This window comes from Amblyomma maculatum, chromosome 9 (assembly GCF_055883805.1).
Source record: "Amblyomma maculatum isolate TAMU_Amacu chromosome 9, ASM5588380v1, whole genome shotgun sequence".
NCBI lineage: Eukaryota > Metazoa > Arthropoda > Arachnida > Ixodida > Ixodidae > Amblyomma > Amblyomma maculatum.
The window spans coordinates 12,470,625-12,488,478 of NC_139352.1; the positions used below are offsets into that span (position 1 = coordinate 12,470,625).

At 44.4% G+C, this 17,854-nt stretch overlaps 1 protein-coding gene across 2 annotated transcripts in view; it reads right to left on the reverse strand.

The window, feature by feature from the left end:
- Positions 1 to 12,447, reverse strand: part of LOC146178333 (uncharacterized) — a 35,368-nt gene extending 22,921 nt beyond the window's left edge. The window contains exons 1-6 of one of the 2 annotated variants that reach the window (XM_084578153.1): positions 12,295 to 12,447; positions 10,803 to 10,832; positions 8,551 to 8,786; positions 5,318 to 5,553; positions 3,569 to 3,738; positions 428 to 512 (exon numbers count right to left, since the gene is read on the reverse strand). In XM_084578153.1, the coding sequence (XP_084434279.1) occupies positions 428 to 512; positions 3,569 to 3,738; positions 5,318 to 5,553; positions 8,551 to 8,786; positions 10,803 to 10,820 (745 nt within the window). In that variant the 5' untranslated portion in view covers positions 10,821 to 10,832; positions 12,295 to 12,447. The remainder of the gene's footprint in view (positions 1 to 427; positions 513 to 3,568; positions 3,739 to 5,317; positions 5,554 to 8,550; positions 8,787 to 10,802; positions 10,833 to 12,294) is intronic. The other variant, XM_084578152.1, reaches the window with a different exon arrangement.
- Between the last annotated feature and the right edge of the window lie 5,407 nt (positions 12,448 to 17,854).

The following is a 17,854-nucleotide window of genomic DNA, read 5'->3' on the forward strand; positions in this document are numbered from 1 at the left end:
ACGTAATCGGGCCAAATGTCAAACTAAGAAATGCTAATCAACATCTCTTAGAAGCGAAGGTGTGCACAAATGCCTTTGTATCTTACTGAATGGTCCTCCTTTTCAATAAATGAGTGTTTACTTACATGTCTAAAGATTTATCCGTGGTACCTAAGTGAAAGCCATGAAAAAAAGCAATGAAATTAGTATAACAACTTGCACATCCCCCAGTGCCCCATTAAAATAAAAACATGGCATGAATTTACATTCCCCTGTCCCCTCCCCCATAAAAACAAATGGCACAACCTTAAAGTCAGTGTGCCAGTTTGAACGAGGTGCCCTGCCACTTCTCCTGCACTTCTATTGGCAGACTCAAATCTGCCACAAGGGCTCTTTTCAGACCAAACGCGTAGCTTACAAAGCCAGGCACTCTCACAGCTCAACTTACCATTCAAATGTCCCAAGGGCATGGACGCAACTGTGCCATGCTCTGGTGCCACGGCCATGTCTGCAGCTTCAGTGTCAGAGGTGGCCTGCACACCAAGGAATACAGAAACATGAATAAAAATGGCACCAGGGCGAAGATCTGCTAACAGTTGTTGAGATAGAGGCGGGAAGGTTTCCGAAACTCAAGAATACTGCCGTATTCACACCTGCAATCGCCCCCAAGCAAGCACTTAACTAAGCCCTATTGATTTATTACCACACAGCACCCAGAAACCAAAGGTAACTGATGTGCGGTGCCAAGTAAAGCTATTAAATGCTGAAGATACTTTTGGTGGCCTAACTCTTGCACACAGGTGTCATAGCCAACACAAATAAGCATGCTGCATTTTACTCTAGACATTAAAAACCGAGGAGGCTTCAATTTTTAGTTCGAAGAGAATATGAAGCGAATTGCCATTGTATTAAAATACTTTTGAAACATTCGACTGTCAATGCAAATAAATATAACCAAATTATGTGTGTCGCGCATTTCGACCCAGCCCACTTATCTCCATAACATCGAACTAAAACAAGCGTCTTCATACCGCTATTTAGGCATTCACATAACAGGTGATCTAACTTTGTCTTTTCACATCACTTCCATAATTAACAATGCCAACCGTGCTCTCTGCTACCTTCGTCGCAACTTTTTTTTCTGCTCCCACGTCACTGAAACTTCTCTAAAATCTCTAGTCTGCAGTAAGTTAAAATATGCTGCGTCCATTCGGGATCCCTTCACTGAAAACCTAATCAGTGCCCTCAAACTAATTCAGAATAACTCTGCACGTTTCATCCTTCAAAACTGTAACCACACCGCCAGCGCAACATCTATGAAAAATACATTACAGTTAACTTCTCTTGCTAGCCGTCGAAAGTATGCTCGTCTTTGTTTACTTCATAAAATGATGTACCCATAACCCAAGTCTGCGCAGCGATCTTATACCCCTTCCACCTTTTTCGTCACAAGTTGATCATTCCAATAAAATTGGTTTCCTTTCTCTAAAGCTGAACGTGCAGCAGAGTCTTTCCTCCCACAAACAGCAAAGGACTGGAACCACATTCCCGGAACTACTGCCTCCGTCATCGATCATGTTTTTGTTCTGCATTAAATTAAATTGTATGATTAGAATTGAAACACCCTATACATAACCACTGTATACAACCACTTCCCTCTTCAATGCCATCGAGCCTAGAGGGTAAATAAATAAAATGAAGTGAAGCCCGAATTAATAGCACATTATTCACCTCAATGTTCAAAATGCTTGAATATTGCACAACTACAGCAGAACCCCATTGTTGTGTTCCCGAGTGCTGCATTTTCCTGGCTGCTGCACTCTTGTGGTCGAGTCCCAGCATGACTCTCATAGGGTTCCATGCATTAGAAACCTGCTGTTACGTCGTAACTTCGGGCACGTTTCCGCATGATACATCGTGAACTGGCTCACCAAGCAGGCCTACATGACAAGTGGGGACGACCATGTTTGCTTTTAAGGCAGCTTGATTTGGCTTGGCACATCCAGCGGCCCGTGAACTGCATCAGGCAGACAGCGTTCGGGCAGGCTGCACCATCATCAGCAGCAGTGTTTTTTTTTTTTTTTTTTTCGTCTTTATTTTTCCTTGTGATTTCCTTGCGAGTAAAGAGTGCTACCTCAGCTGTCATCGTCAGTGCATGTGTGACGTTCACTCGCGTATTTTCCTGCTGTGCCGCACTGTGCGATGCGCAAGGGCTGAATTGAGCCTAATCAATCTCCCATCTAGCGCCGTGCCAACCGCTCCACGCCACAATGTGAATTGCTGTGGGTTAGCAGCAGCTGCCTCATACCCCTGGCCGCCTTCTCCAGCCTAAATGGTGCACGTGCGTGAGAACTTGTTTGTTGTAGAGGAGTACTGTAGTTGTGTTGTGGTGTAATGGCACCAAGAAAGCGCAAAGCACTTTTGCTGGAGAAGCTGAACATTCTGCGCACTGTAGAGGCAAACCCGACGCAAAAGCGGGTGTACATCGTGAAAGAACTGGGACTCATGCCATCCACCCTGAACTCCATTATTTTGAAAAAAAGAGACATTGAAGCAAACGCCTGATCCTTAGACATCAAAAGCAAGCAAGCAAGCCCGCAGTGCAGGACACATGCAGGGTGTGAGGCTGTTTAGAAATGGTTTAAACAAGCAGGAGCTACAGGTGTGAATTTTGACGGCACCATTTTGAGTGAAAAAGCTTGGGATAGACGATTTTACTGCATTGAATGGCTGTGGCAGAGTGTGTCTAAGTGAACAGTGGCGACAAGAAAGAGGTAGAGGGTGAGCCGCTTCCAAAGCCAATCTTTACGTCAGCTATAACAGCATTAGATTCTGAGGCGTTATGTTCGCGACAATCACGAGAGCTATACAGCACTGCAAGTGTTTGAGAAGGGCGCTGTGTTCACCGGGCACGAGAAAATGCGGCAGACAACTCTGATAGATTTTTTCAAGCGCTAGCGCTGCAATAAACGCGTTCAGTTATCCACTACTGTAGTTTTTCAATTTGTCCCATTTCCTGGCTCTTGCATTTTTGTTTTCTTTTTGCGGACCTGTGAAAAATGTATCTGCATGGTTCTACTGTACATGAGAAATCCTAGATTGATAGCATTTTTGAGGTTTGGCAACACACAAGAAAAACTTTCACTGCCTCATCCAATCAAATCAACCTGCTTCCTCACAAGGATCCTTTTATATTGGCTCCTTGCAACCTACTGAGATTTAAGTTAGGCACAGGAACACATGCACTGAAATGTTTGCCAAAATGCCAATGCCAAAGTATGTTCATTGAGATGCCAATGATGTAGGTGCCCGCCAGAGGAGACTCCAATTTGGCTAACGAGAACTTCTTGGGCTTGTTGGTAGCTCACTATTTTAAATTTAAAGGTGCCGAAACTGCACGCGCGCACAGAAGAGAAGAAACGGGCGCTCTGTCCCGTTTTTCTTCTTATGCGTGCGCGTGTGGTTTTGGCACAGTTATATTTAAAATAATGATCCAATTTGGCTAGTTTGCAGACAGACATGCAAATCAATCTGCCAGTTTTCTCCGCGACTTTTTTTTAGCGGAGGTTCTCTGTCAGATCACACTTGCCTTCTCGGGGGCAGCTGCAGCGAACGAAGCAAGGTGCGCAGAAGGAACAGCGAAGGTCGTCTCCGCATTGGCAACACCCTGGCACCTTTCATCGGTATACAGGTCCAACTCTGCAGCCTTTTCACCTATGACTGGGGACTCTTGAGTGAGCAGTAAGTCTGGTGTGGCAGCTGCACAAAGGCCGCAATAAGACTGGAGCTCTAGGGCGACAGTCAACACAACTGGCACAAAGTACCACCAAACAACTTAAAATACATGGCAGGTTTAGGCCAGAATAAATGAGAAACATTGAGGTATAACATGAAGAGATAAAACCTAGAATGCTCATACACACTGCGTTGACATGTGCAAAGGTTAAGTGCTAATGATAACAGCGATCCCCTAATCATTCTGAGTATTGCTGGCATGATGTTTGAAAAGGTGCAGACTGAAAAAGCACCGATGGAGATAAGATGTATTTACTGTGCGAATACATGTGCTGTCACAGATTTCTGAGGCATGCAAAAATCATGCCTGGGCACCAATTTTGACATTGCAAGAGACCAATGCTCACAGATTATTGGAAATACACTGCATTCATAAACTATCCAATACAATCCCACAATGTTTGGCCCTCTTTCACTATGACGAAGTTCCGCATTATAGATATTTTTTGCAGGCAGCACGAATTTCATTGAAGAATACAGTCAAACCCGGATATATTGAATCTGGATAATCCGAATTTTGGCTATATCGAATTCATGGAATATCCCCTTGAAAATTCCAAGCAAAGATAAAGGAAAGCTGTGTTATCGAACTCAATTTCACCGGTCATTCGATATATATAGAACTCTACAATACACACTGGAAGGTGCGCTTTCCCCAAAGACGATCGCATCACCCTTGGCCGTTTGAAGAGAGACGTTTTCAAGCCACGCACAGAAGGAATGAGAGGAGCACTTCTGCGACGGCTGGTCTAGGGCAGCGCCACACCCTTTCCCCAAAGGCGCGTGCATCAGCGGTGATCATTTGTCGCGAGCCAGCACGCGACGTATGCAAGCCATGTGCATAAAAGAAAAAGAGGGAAACAGTTTGGCAACGGCCGGTACGGAGCAGACGCAGCCAATGGAGCCGTGGTGTTCGGGAGAGGGGAAAAATGAGATAGAGCGAAGCTCAAGGGTATGCCCATTCTTCTGATCTTTCTCTCCTTCCTCTCTCTTTGTGTGAATTTGCAGAAAATCAAGACACTGCTGTTTGCACAGCACCGCTATCCCACAACAAATGCGACCCAGCTAAAGACTTAACAAATAAAGCACTAAAGCAGACTGACCGAAGGCCGACCAGACGTAAAGAAACGTTTCACAGCAAAAGTGCGTTTCATGATGCTAATGCAGCACTGTTGCGGCGCTAAATATTGCAATGACAAAATTCTATATATTATTTCTATAAATGTATTCAAGTAAATGCTTTTATGCACAGTTAAATCAAGAATAACAATGAAAAAAACCACTGCCCATCGCCCATCGCATTGAGTAGGCAGGGCCATGGTGGTAGGGACATGTTTTCAAATGACTTCTCGTGCATATCTGAGGATTACAATTGCTGGAAACATTTTCCAAGAATGCTGGCACATTTTGTCATTGAAATTGAAAAACGAAACTTTTGGTCACTTTTGCCCTCCATCCCCACCTTAATGCAATTGGCCTACAAGGAAGCAAGGGCACATTAAAGCATAAAACAGCACCGGAACAACTGTTGGTGTAAACTCACCAAGACTGCTGCCATCGTCCGCCTCTAGAAAGGAAGGCAGCCTGGGCAAGTCTCTTTTTGCCTTATCAGAGGGCAGTGAAGTAAGCAAGTCAGTTACAACTCCGCTGTTGTCCACCATTCCTTTTAGCAGTGCTGTTCTCAAGTTTGTGCCAGTTGGAATGATGCTGGCGTTCGACCGTGCCTTCGGGGCAGGAGAGACTAGAGATATCAACCATTCTCCACTGTCAGAGTGAGCACTGTAATGGCATGCAAAAAAAATTGCATACTTATTGGTCCCGCACACTTTAATAAATGCCAATACTAACAGCACACTCACCAAGGTGGAAACCAACTCACCAAGGTGGAAACCAAACTACTAAAGGGATGCTGAAGAGCATCTGAAGTTGGTGCATATAGATTGAATACTGCACCCTAACAACACAGAGGCTACTTTTAGTTAAGAATGCTTTTATATTTAGGCTTTTACTTCTCATTTCAGCTTTTATTCATTGCAGTCAAGAGAGCTTTTCTGTTTATTTTTAAGACACAAGAGTTAAAAATTAAATGCAGGCTCTGTCACTACAGCCCATTTTCACAAGCAAACTGCCATGAACAGACGACAGTATCCAAACATGGACCTAGACCACGCCGTTAAACACTTCCAAAGATTGATCTTTTGCCATTTTGACTTCAGCTTAAACCACGTGATGGGAAAAGCAACATTTAATTTTTAATCCAGTTTTGCTCAGTAGTAAGAGTCATTTGCTGCTGAACAGACATTTACAATGCCATGAAGAGCTGCGCAATCGATGCAGGTTTTCAGCACCCCTTTACAACAATATGTACAGCAGTTTTGGTTTGGTTTGGTTCGTGGGGTTTAACGTCCCAAAGCGACTCAGGCTATGAGAGACGCCGTAGTGGAGGACTCCGGAAATTTCGACCACCTAGTACACTTAACCCAAATGCTAGACAGCGTGGCCTGGACTGCTGCCAGCACAGCGAAGTGTTGGCTACTGATGCCAAGCTCCTCTGCATGTTTGACGCAAAAAAGTAGTCATATCAAACAGCACTTCAGCCATCGTCAGTTTCCATAAATGCATAGAGGCAACTGTCACAGCTCCAGTGGCCAACGCTTTGCGGTGCTGGCGTCAGTCCAGGCCACGCTGCTGAGCATTTGGATTAAGCGTGCCAACGACTGCACAACACTCTGTATAGATATGAGCAATATATTTACAAAGCGCGACATCTGGTGCTAAGCACTGAATCCAAATAGATGCCTGATGCTACAGTAGCAAGAGTGAGACTTTCATGCAATGTAGAGCATGCCAGTTTGACTGCACTGCTGCAAAACAGGCCCCTGACTGGACCATGCAGTTTTCAGAAAGTTCGGATGTGTTGTCAGAACACAAAACTGCACTCCCAAGGTAGAAGAAAAAAAAAAAAAAAGAACTACTGTCTAACAATTCATTATAACCAAATAGTTAATTCATTAAGAATTTTTGCTAGAAGCACAAGCTGATCTGCAGTTCCACAGTTGCCATCAAAAGTTCTCTTAATGCTGAGTATATTGACAGTGCTAATTTTCTTTTTTTCTATAATGTTTATTGCCTCAGAAGATAAAGGAATATGTAAAAAGGTAAAAAGAGAAGGTATTAAATGAAAGAAAAAAAGGCTGGCCAATCTAATAAAGTCAAAGAGGGAACAATTATGTGGCCCCTACATCCAAGCAATATCAGATTACTGGATGTTTGGAGAGAGCCCCACTGCTGCCAGGTGCTGACTTCTCATTGGCTCCGGTGCCGCTGGGTATATTCACAAAAAGTGGTGGATACCTATCTTACTCCGTACTTTGGAAGTTGCAGACAGCGCACCCCAGGTGCAGATTTAAGTGTGAAAAATGAGGCCACGTTCAAGTGACAGCGGGAATAAGGACAACTCCGACCTGTATTATCCAAAGTGCAACCTCCTCTGCGTAGGTTTAAGACAACGGGGCAGGGTTACAGCACATGAAGACACAAGGGCACGTGCACGCACCAGAGGTTTTCCTTTCTTGTGAAAAGAAGAGCAGCATAGTCCATACTGAGAAAAAGTGACATTAATGAGGGTAAGGTTGCCAGGTAGGCTGAAGAATCTACAGAGCTTTGTGAACAAGTCACGGGTAGGTCACATAGGAACCACTCAATTCGAATGATTTTCAGGATGAGAGTCGCCAGGCAATGTATATTCTGGCAGAGTTCTGGGCTGCAAATTATACGTCCGAGTGCTCGTGTTACTTGAAGGGCATCTGTGCGGATGACAATTTTGGCTGTAGGCAGCAAGCCAACGGCGGCTACAGAGCGAAGCACTTGTTGGACGGAAACCAGCTCAGAAAGAAAAAGGAGGTTCTATGAACTGGAACTCTGGATGTCTCAGTAATTCAGAGCATCTTTTTTTGCACAAGTGCACATTTTCAAATTAGACTAACAAAAAAAGCTTAGATTACAACTAATAATATAGGTATATTCAGGTGCATCTGAACAAAGCAACTGCGCTTCGAGCAACATGTCATGAGGCCATCCCGCAGCCAAACTGCTGGCGGATTTAGTACATGCTCAGAAACACCGCTCTGCTCCTACAGCTTTCTCTTCAAGCGCGAATAAAAGCCGTTGCCGAGCATATAGTCCACACCTCTGGAATGACTGACTTCGGGCCAATAGAGACAAGGATAGGAGAGTTAATGGAATAAACACCACTAACTTTCTCCAGAAAGACTGCACAGATACACCTCCAAATTACACATAAGAGCAAAAGAAATCTAAGATTTATATGGAAGGCACAGTCTGAATAGTTACACTGCAGAATTATTAAGGCACCAGAATGTGGGCTACCACTTCACTGATAACTTGTTAAGCACCCTATCCACTAGCACGCGTGAACATTTCAAAGCAACGCACCCACAGGCATCACTTTGAAACCACTGGTTGGGAATAAGTGTTTGCCACAACATAGGCCCTTTTTTTTTTCTTGAAGCAACGTTTTGGCTCATGGCCCCTTTTCCCAAGCATTTCACCCCAGAAGAGCCGGGAGCCAGGCCGGGGGAAATCTTGTACCCATTGGAAACCGGTGAATACCCGGCGGCACTGGGGATCGAACCCCGTACCTCCCGGATGCAGCTAGCACAGAACCGGGTTAAGTGGAGAAATACGGGAGAGGCCTTCGCCCTGCAATGGGTATAGTCATGCTGATGATGATGGTGATGACAACATAGGACTCACGACGGCTCTCTCCTTGTGGGCTGCTCTGGAGAAGGAAAAAGGCGGCGGGGCATCCGGTCTGCATCCTCCTCTGAAGCTGAGCCAGAAACTGAGAGGTCAATGAGTGTGGGCTGGCGAGTATCAATGAGGGGAGTGGACCCCAGCTCTTCAAGCACTTGGATGACGCGCTTCATCTCACGCTCCACCATCGAGTGGCTCATTGGAGGAGTCTGCTGGAGAGTGGCCGGATCAGTATCCTGGGCAAAAGAGAATGGCTAGGTTGAAACCTTCGAAAGTGATGCTCAAATTAGAGGCAGTGCCCCCATGTTGAAAAGACAGTTCTGAACAGAACAACAGGCCAGGGAGCTTGAAAAGAAGGCATGCATTGAGAACTTGCATTCTTGCTAAATTTAAGCCTCACTATACTTTGACTTTTTATTTCCACAACAATTTTGTTGCATATTATAATTAAACAATGGCAAAAACAGATGTTTTATGATTACATCAGCAACATTCATATGCAATCATTTTATATTCATTTTAAAATATTAGAACTTGAATGATAGCACCAGTGATGAATCATAAGCAAAATGCTAATGAAATAGGCATGTGTTCTTAATATAGCTCTTGATTCAGATAATTTAACATACACAAGCATACTGCTTTCCACGGATGCTCATTTGAGAAAAAAAATCTGTCCTCCGGCCCCAGGAAAGCATGACAAGAGTTCCCAGACGAATATATACAACACGTGGCTTGCAGAACCAAGCTGCATACTTATGCTTGTTCGTGGTGCCCATTTTTTTCCCAGAGCAAATAAAAACAAGACAAAATGCCTGTTGGCAATCAAAAATTACCATATGGTAGCCTATCAGCTTGTCCTTTCAAGGGCGGAAGGCGCCACTCGATACGAGGTATTTAGCTCAAAGATGTTTAGTTTACCCGATAGCATTCATTCCATTTGCTAAAAAGACAGATACGAGTCACTGCTGTGCAAACCGAGCAAGCAGGATACAGCGTGGAAACACTGGGGCCGGTCAAATCAACGCGGGCCCCGCTAGATTTGTTGCACCTAAAGGTAACAGGATGCCACGTAATAAGCAAACAACTCTGCTCTAAGCTTTCTTTTTATTCTCTTTAAGAGAAAAATTTATCGTTAATTAAATAGCACCTGGCATTTCAATTGCTTTATATTTTTTCCCTAGTGCTGTAAGACACTTCTTTGTAACCAAGAATTTATTGCAGTGCTGCCTTCAAGAAGAAATCGTTCAAGCTGCAGAGTGCACATGTTAGCACTTTGCCTCTCTATGCCCTCGTGGGCCACCGACGCAAAGAGGATGACCAGGAACAGGCCTTTCCCAAAAGTCCACCACATTCAGTGGCCATCATGACCCAGATAATATGAAACACCACAATGGAGTTTGCTGAGCCACATCAGACCACCATATTTTGGCCAAAGCCCAATCTTAGCCCTAGCTGGGTCTGACAAGTGTGGTGCTTCGGAGGTCTTTATCTCGTTTTGAAAAATAACTGGTGGGAAACTGAAAGCCCAAAAACAAATATTTGGCAAGATGTACAAAGGTTTTTTTAAGGGTGGGGCCGCACCCACCCACCTGTTAGGACTGCCACTGGAAAAGGCCGTCAGGTTATGCAAATCAGAGATCATGTAAACTGAATTTGACATGTAACGAGACTTTCCCCATCTGCCACTACAGTTGGGAGTGTAGTGGCAGTAATGATTCGCAAGGTCAGGCAGCATGCACGCAACAGAAATACCTAGGAAAGCAGAAGATGAGACAGCCACTGATGTAGTTCAGTAGGCAGAGCAGAGCACATGTCACATGTGGACGTCACGAGTTGAAAAGTAGGATTACCGAGTAAGGATTAGAACTCCTCTCACCGCAAAAAGCTTTGGCATTGAACTACACAGCCACATTCTTTCAACAAAAAAAGAAAAAAAAAAAAAAAAAAACCCAAGTCACACACTGTTCGCAAGGTTGTGCCCCATTTGCCAATTTCCCCTTTAATGGCAAGAAGAGGGAGAGAAAGACGCACGCCACAACATCAGTCGTCCAATGACGACCCACAACAGATACAAATTCGGTGGCTGGCTAGCCCCCGCCAGCAAGCTGCGTTGACCTACCGTCCCAGCCCCATAGGGCCAGAAACTGCCACCCTTCACCCCCCACCACTGCTGCATTCATAAGAATGTGTTCCCACATGGATATCTACTATGACCAAATCCAAAGTTTAAGTGCAGCAACAATACTCACTGTATGGCTGTAATCCATGGCACCCAATACCTGGAAAGCAAGAAAAAAAGGAAAAGTAGACTACAGTATATACGCTATTCATGTTTGGTATTAACATGAACACTTCCCAAAAACTACAAAACAGTTTTCCCTATATTGCCACAGCAAGGAAGCCACATTATCCACGCTACTAAACACAAAGGAAAATGAGAGCAAGAAGGCCACATAACCTTTATCAACACTCACATAGCCAGCATTTTGAAGAAATGCTACTAGCAGTAATTTGCACTGCTTAACTTTAGTAAACATCAGCCTGTAAATAGGACTGCATGGACTGCAATCCTTCAAAGCTATCAACATGCTTTTAAGAGAAGCTCGAAGCTCATTTGCATTTGAGCTGTGAGGTAGCACCTGTTAGTGCTGTACAGTGCCCCTTGCACATTGCTAGTGGCACAGTCAAGGACTGGGGAACATGACCTGTCACTCCTTGGTCACACACAGCCTGCTCTAACCCTCAAAGCTGGAAACGAAGGGTTGGGTGGTAGAAAGCAGTCATGACAGAACATGTTGGTACGTATCCTCGGAATAAAGACTATAACAAAAACAATGCTATAATGCATTTGCAGTTAGCTTACGAATTCAAAAATAAAAGCCCGCAGGCAATAAAAATCGTGCAGCATTCTGCACAAGTAGCGACAAGAATGGAACTCCACCGGTGGGCAGCAGAATTAAGCTTAAAAACACACTTTGAAAAGCAGCATAACCCCAGTAAATTACGAATACCACGGCAACATTAGCGTGCCGACTTTAGAATTGAGGAACTGCTTAATTAAATGCAGCAGGCCTGTAACCACCCGACCTGTTTCACAGCAGTGCCACGGGCAAGACACTAGCCGAGAAGCAACCAACGCTAAAAAACACGGTATCTCCACAGTACAATGTGGAAATGAAGTTCAAGGGCGGGCGGCACTACTGCCAAAGCCGGCAGAAATATAACGGCACAGAAAGAGCAGCTAGCGAAGATGGGCAGCTGTGGCCGCCCGCTTTGCAAGGCATATTTGCTATCTAATGCACCGAGACAAGCGCTGCAGTTAGTACACCGAGCAACCAGCCCCCTACGACCGAGAAAAGCTAATTAGACAGCAATACAATGACACTACCACGACTGTTGCAGCTGGACTTCGGGTTTGGCAAGGTATGCCGAGGGAGACATGTCCCAAAGTTCAAGCTGGCACCCAATCATCCCGACTAGGCCGGAAGAATGCCATTTTGCAGAAGATGGACACGATAAACGGCGGTTTGTTAGGGCGTACAAAGCGTTCCTAGGCAGCCTAACCACCTAAATAAGCTTAGCCTGAAATGTCAACAAGAAGCTTTGTTTCATAGTACTGCTATCAGGAGCTGGCACTGAGATTTCAAAAACGAGCCAGGACGAGCGAGGCCCGTCTAGCCGCCCATGTTATGTCACAAATGGAGCAAACGAGGGAATGTTAGCATGAGGAAGCACACTTACACCGCTTGTGGAAGCTAAGTGCCAACTGTTTCCGCAGTCTTGCCGTCAAGGCGAAGGCAGCTTACGTACGAATGCCCGTCGGCGCTGGTCGCAACCGTTTTATCCGCTCAAAAATCACGCGCTTCCATTCCACAGTGCAGAGCACTGAGTTGGGATAGTAGCGAAATGTAACCTTTCGTTCTGCCCGGTGTTGAAAACCAACCATTAAAAACGATAAGTTGTGCGGTTGTGGCGTTACGCGCGGCTGTTTTATCAAGCATTACACGCAAATCTTTGAATATTTTTGAAAATTATAGTTTACTTTTTTAAACATAGATGGCCACGCAAACGTTAAGTTGACGTTCAAACAATGGTCAAAAGGAAAGAGTTTTGCCGAGAGTAGTGCCACCTGAAGTTTTCATATCAGTACAGTGTTGTCAAACTTACTTTTTTTCCCTGCCGCCAAGTTTTTAGGCATTAAACTTTGACAGGTACGATCCGCGGAGTCATAATAATGACGGAGAAAACAGATATATCTTGCCTTTTTAGTCGATTTATAAATAATCTTCAGTGTCAGTGCTTGGTTTGGTCAGTGTTCATAGGTCAGGCTGACGGACTGGACTGGGCTTTGGGAGTTGCTGAGAAGCACCAGCTATAGTGCCAAGAATCCTACACCAGCTTTTATTGTCACAAAATGAAAGTAATTATTTCGGGCTGGGGCGAGTCTAGGGTGGCCTCCAGTCGCGAGCGACCTCTTGAGCTCGCGTGACGAGGGCCAGTTGAGTAGTTTTTCTTGGGCTGGCCAACAACTTGTCCCATTCCTCCACTGAGGGAGCTGGCAAGAGTGTCTTTGGAGGGGGATTGCTGGCGCATTCCCACAGTATATGGTCTTGAGTGGCCTGCGTCCCGTCACCGCAGTGCCGGCATGCAGGGTTGAATTCTCCGTTCGTAATTAACGATAATCGGTAGGGGCTAAGAATGGCCTTTGTTTGTAGGCGTCTGAGTGTCTTGCGCCCGGTCGAGGTCGGGGTGAGGGGCGGGGTACATGCATCTTAGCTCGCGATAAAAGTTTGTTATCTCCGCGTATGTGCGCGGCGCCTCGAGAGAACGCGAATGCGAGAATGCGAAGAGAATGCGAGAACGTGCCATTGTCTTTCCTGTGTGGTGCTGATGGTGGGAAACGAACCCACACCATCGGCACGTTGTTTTTCCTTCTACTTTGTATTTGATTACCTTTCCCCCTAAACAGATTACATTACTAATTTAGTTGAATACCAAAGTAAAAATTAAAAGAAAAAGAAATAAAGTACAATCCCAAATGCTTTCCTTGGCCTCGCCGACTGTTCTTTCCTTTGTCTATCGTAGAGTCACTTACAGTAGCAAAAATCTTCACTATATCAATCTTTTTTATATCAGGGTATTTACTATATATCAGTTGTCGGTGATGACATCGTCTGAAGATGCTATATAGCATCCTCAGATGATGTCTACTTACTAAATATAGCTTGTTGGTTTAAGAAACTCTAGAAAAATATTTTCCATCCTTCTCTTCGTATGATGTTTTTGCAGTTATCATTATTTATATTACCGCCTTTTCAATTTCATTTATGAATGCTATGAACATTGTTTGAATTCATGTGAAACCTAAAGCTTTTTAACAATATACCACACCGTCTTCCAGTGTTTCTAGTTCAGCAAAGAGCGTACTATGTTAAGAAATGCGCACAACAAAGTAAAGCGTGGCAAAAGTGCACACGCGCTGTCATACCACCATATACCTCCACTTCTGGCTACCACTGCTCGATGCTTTGTGCTGCCGAGTGCTGTGAATGATCGACCGTTTTTTTCATTCCCTATTTCTTGCTGCACTTATACTTTTTTAATCGACCACGTAACCTTTATAAATGCTCGTAGCTGCTTTACTTCTTTATTCTGTCCCTGCACATTGCATATGTTTCGCCTCGCGGCTCCAAGGACCTCACAAAGCTGGCTTTCCTGGAAGCTCAATGACTACTGGTGCTTAAGCCATCCTAAAAAAGTACCACTTAAGCGTTATTTTAATGCAGAAATTAATTTAACGGCTACGTTTTTACCTCTCATAGTCCATCACGGTTCCATCCAACAAGGCTACAGAACATCCACAGGTGCCCTAGTGAGGCTCAGGGGAGTTTCGAAGATTCTCGTGTGTTGTATTACTTCTATTATATCCTCAAGTGAAGCAGTACTATTGCAAAGGTTTTTTGATTACTATTTAGAATAATGGCACTGCAAAAGCCACAAGATTGTCAGTCTGGGAGAGATATACTGCAGTAGGATGATCAGTTGGAACAGTTCGTAGTGATTCTGAAGAACAGAAGATTGGGCTAGTTGCTTTGTATCCACAGCACTAATAGAAGGAGACAAAGAAAGGAATGATGCAATCTGTCCATGTTGCATCATTCGCAATTCCTTGTCCCCGTCTGTTAGCGCTGTGAATAGAAAATTGTGGTGGTGATTCATTTTGGGTGGAACACATATGGATGAAGCTCTTGTCCATGTGCTTCTTGGTCCTCTGTCTGCCATCACTTTGAACTGTGTTTCACCCCGTATGAATAGTCAGGGAAAGTTTCTAGTGCATATGCCCTGGTAGCAAAGATTGGTGCCAAAACAAGTATCATATGGCAGTGTCAGCAAATGGCGCCACTTGTCTGCGAGGTGGTCAGAAATTTGTTACCTCGGGATAAAAGAGTTCATGTCCACTGGCTGCTCACTATTCTATACTAAGCCAATCCAGCACTCGTGCCTTAATGACCATTTTCATTTTGGAAGTGTCGCTCGTCAACTACCAACTGTTTTTCTAAGACACTATTATCTCACATAATGGAGTTGTCATTGGAGGAACCTTCCACAAGTACTGCTGCCAACCACCAAGAATGCGATCACCTTCGAAAATGACAGGCAAGATGGCAACAAAACATTGGTCAGCAGAAATACATTCCTGCAGTGTGTGGGGCTCCGCAGCCCCTTTAGATGTTTTAAACCACGCGCGCGTCTTTCTATTTGTATTGTTTCCACGGGCAGCGCGAGTGCGCATGAGCAAGCAGATAATCTTGGGGGGCGTGATGTTAGCAGCGACAGACCATAGAGAAAGAGATTTCTCTATGGACAGACGAGGGTAGATAAGCGAGTCAGAAACGAGGCGCGTGGCTTTTTTTGCCCCGGCGGAAAGGCCGGCGCGGGGCAACCGGCGAGCGTCGTGGGCCAGCAGGGTGTGCACGGACGACCGAAAGAAGATCGCCGACGCGAAGATGGAAGCAGTGCCTGCAGGAACAGCCTAGGCGTATTTCTGTGAGTTGCTGTGCCGCGAGGAGCAATCTTTCTTGTGTCGTATTCAGATATGTGGCGCAAAAAACACAAACACAGGAGAAGATACACAACACACGCGCACACTACCAACTGTAATTAGAATTTGAAAACAGTTCCTCTTCTACACTCAGGCACAACTCATCTTCCTCTTCTTTGCCAAAGGGATAATGGCACTCTCTTCCTCGCGGACCTTAACATCGTCCAAACATGGTATTGACCAATCTCATATCTTCCTCTTCTTCCTCTTCTTTATCAGGGGGATAGTGGCACTTTCTTCCTAACAGGCGATATACCTCTTCCAAACATGACAGTCACAAATTCTCACTGTCTTGTTACCGCACACCTCTGCTTTGCCCAGTAACTCATACCACGCTGGACAAGCAAATATCACCACATTGTCACATAGTCATACACTAAACACCACCGCCACACATATCCAGGACATGTCCATCCACACCACATAACTTGTGTCCAAGAATAACAACTTTACGCCAAGAATAACAGCTTGAGGCCCGATAGTAATCTCGTTCTTTGCATTACTCAGGTGGTTTGCTCAATAAAATTAAATTCTTTTCTACGTAAACTCAACGAAGCTTCACTAATGCATCTCTCTTCTTTCTTCTGTATCCAATACGCCTCTAAAATTTCGCGTGCCATCTTATCCCGACTCTTGCCTAAAATGTTTAGCCTGCTAAAAAACGGCTCACACTTACACTTTTGGCAGTGCAAGGCTAAATTTGACCCTTTGCCATTTTCTATGGACTTCTCGTGTTCCCTCATTCTATCATTAACACATCTTCCTGTTTGCCCAATATATACTTTACCGCACGACATTTTAGAGGCGTATTGGATACAGAAGAAAGAAGAGAGATGCATTAGTGAAGCTTCGTTGAGTTTACGTAGAAAAGAATTTAATTTTATTGAGCAAACCACCTGAGTAATGGAAAGAACAAGATTACTATTGGGCCTCAAGCTGTTATTCTTGGCGTAAAGTTGTTATTCTTGAACACAAGTTATGTGGTGTGGATGCATGTCCTACTGGATATGTGTGGCGGTGGTGTTTAGTGTATGACTATGTGACATTGTGGTGATATTTGCTTGTCCAGCGTGGTATGAGTTACTGGGCAAAGCAGAGGTGTGCGGTAACAAGACAGCGAGAATTTGTGACTGTCATGTTTGGAAGAGGTATATCGCCTGTTAGGAAGAAAGTGCCACTATCCCCCTGATAAAAAAGAGGAAGAAGAGGAAGATGAGATTGGTCAATACCATGTTTGGACGATTGGCAAAGAAGAGGAAGATGAGAAGAAGAGGAAGATGAATTGTGCCTGAGTGTGGAAGAGGAAGTGTTTTCAAATTCTAATTACAGTTGGTAGTGTGCGCGTGTGTTGTGTATCTTCTCCTGTGTTTGTGTTTTTTGCGCCACATATCTGAATATGATTCAGCACCAACTAGCCCCTCAAGCCGTTATTTTGAGATTTCTTGTGTCGCCGTTAGCGCTTTGGCCCCATTGCTCGTTTTATTCGCTCCGCAGTGCGTTTTGTTTCGCCGCGGTAAGGCCCTGACATTCTTCCCGCTTTCCGTTGGTGTTCTATTGTCGCGCGCATGAACAACCTGTTCTCAGCGCAGTAGCGCCTTATGTTTCTCTGATTTGCTTTTTTTGTTTATCCGGAATAAACCAGTGTTTTTAAGAGACTGGATTTGTCACTCGTCGGGCGAGACCATATAGCTCGCGGACACGTTTTTTGAAGGCAAGGCCTTCAAGTGGAATAATCTAGCATACCATGGATTAGCCCGCTAATTATTTTTATGGAAAATGAATTTGTCTTACGATCCTAGGTAGGACAGAAGACAAATTCCAGATGCATTTTACTATTTCTGGTTTTTACTAAAAGTATCTCGATCATAAGAAAAATATTGTACAGATGTCTATGGAAGATGAACAGGGACTGCCATTTCGCTTTACTACATCCGAGTACAGATGGCTAATCGAGAACTCAATTGAAACAGGATTCACTTCATGCTGTCTCGTGTGCTCACGAAACACTAAAATAGCTTTCATAATTTTGGGCAATAAAAATCAATACACAATAAAAAAGGCATTTAATCAGCTGCCACAGTAGCAATGACCTTTGTTCATTAATTTTGCTAAGGCATGTTAATGAAATGACTAAGCAATTTCAGCATTGGGCACAGGTATGAAACACAAGTATGGGAACACAAGGCAGTCAAAGTTCTG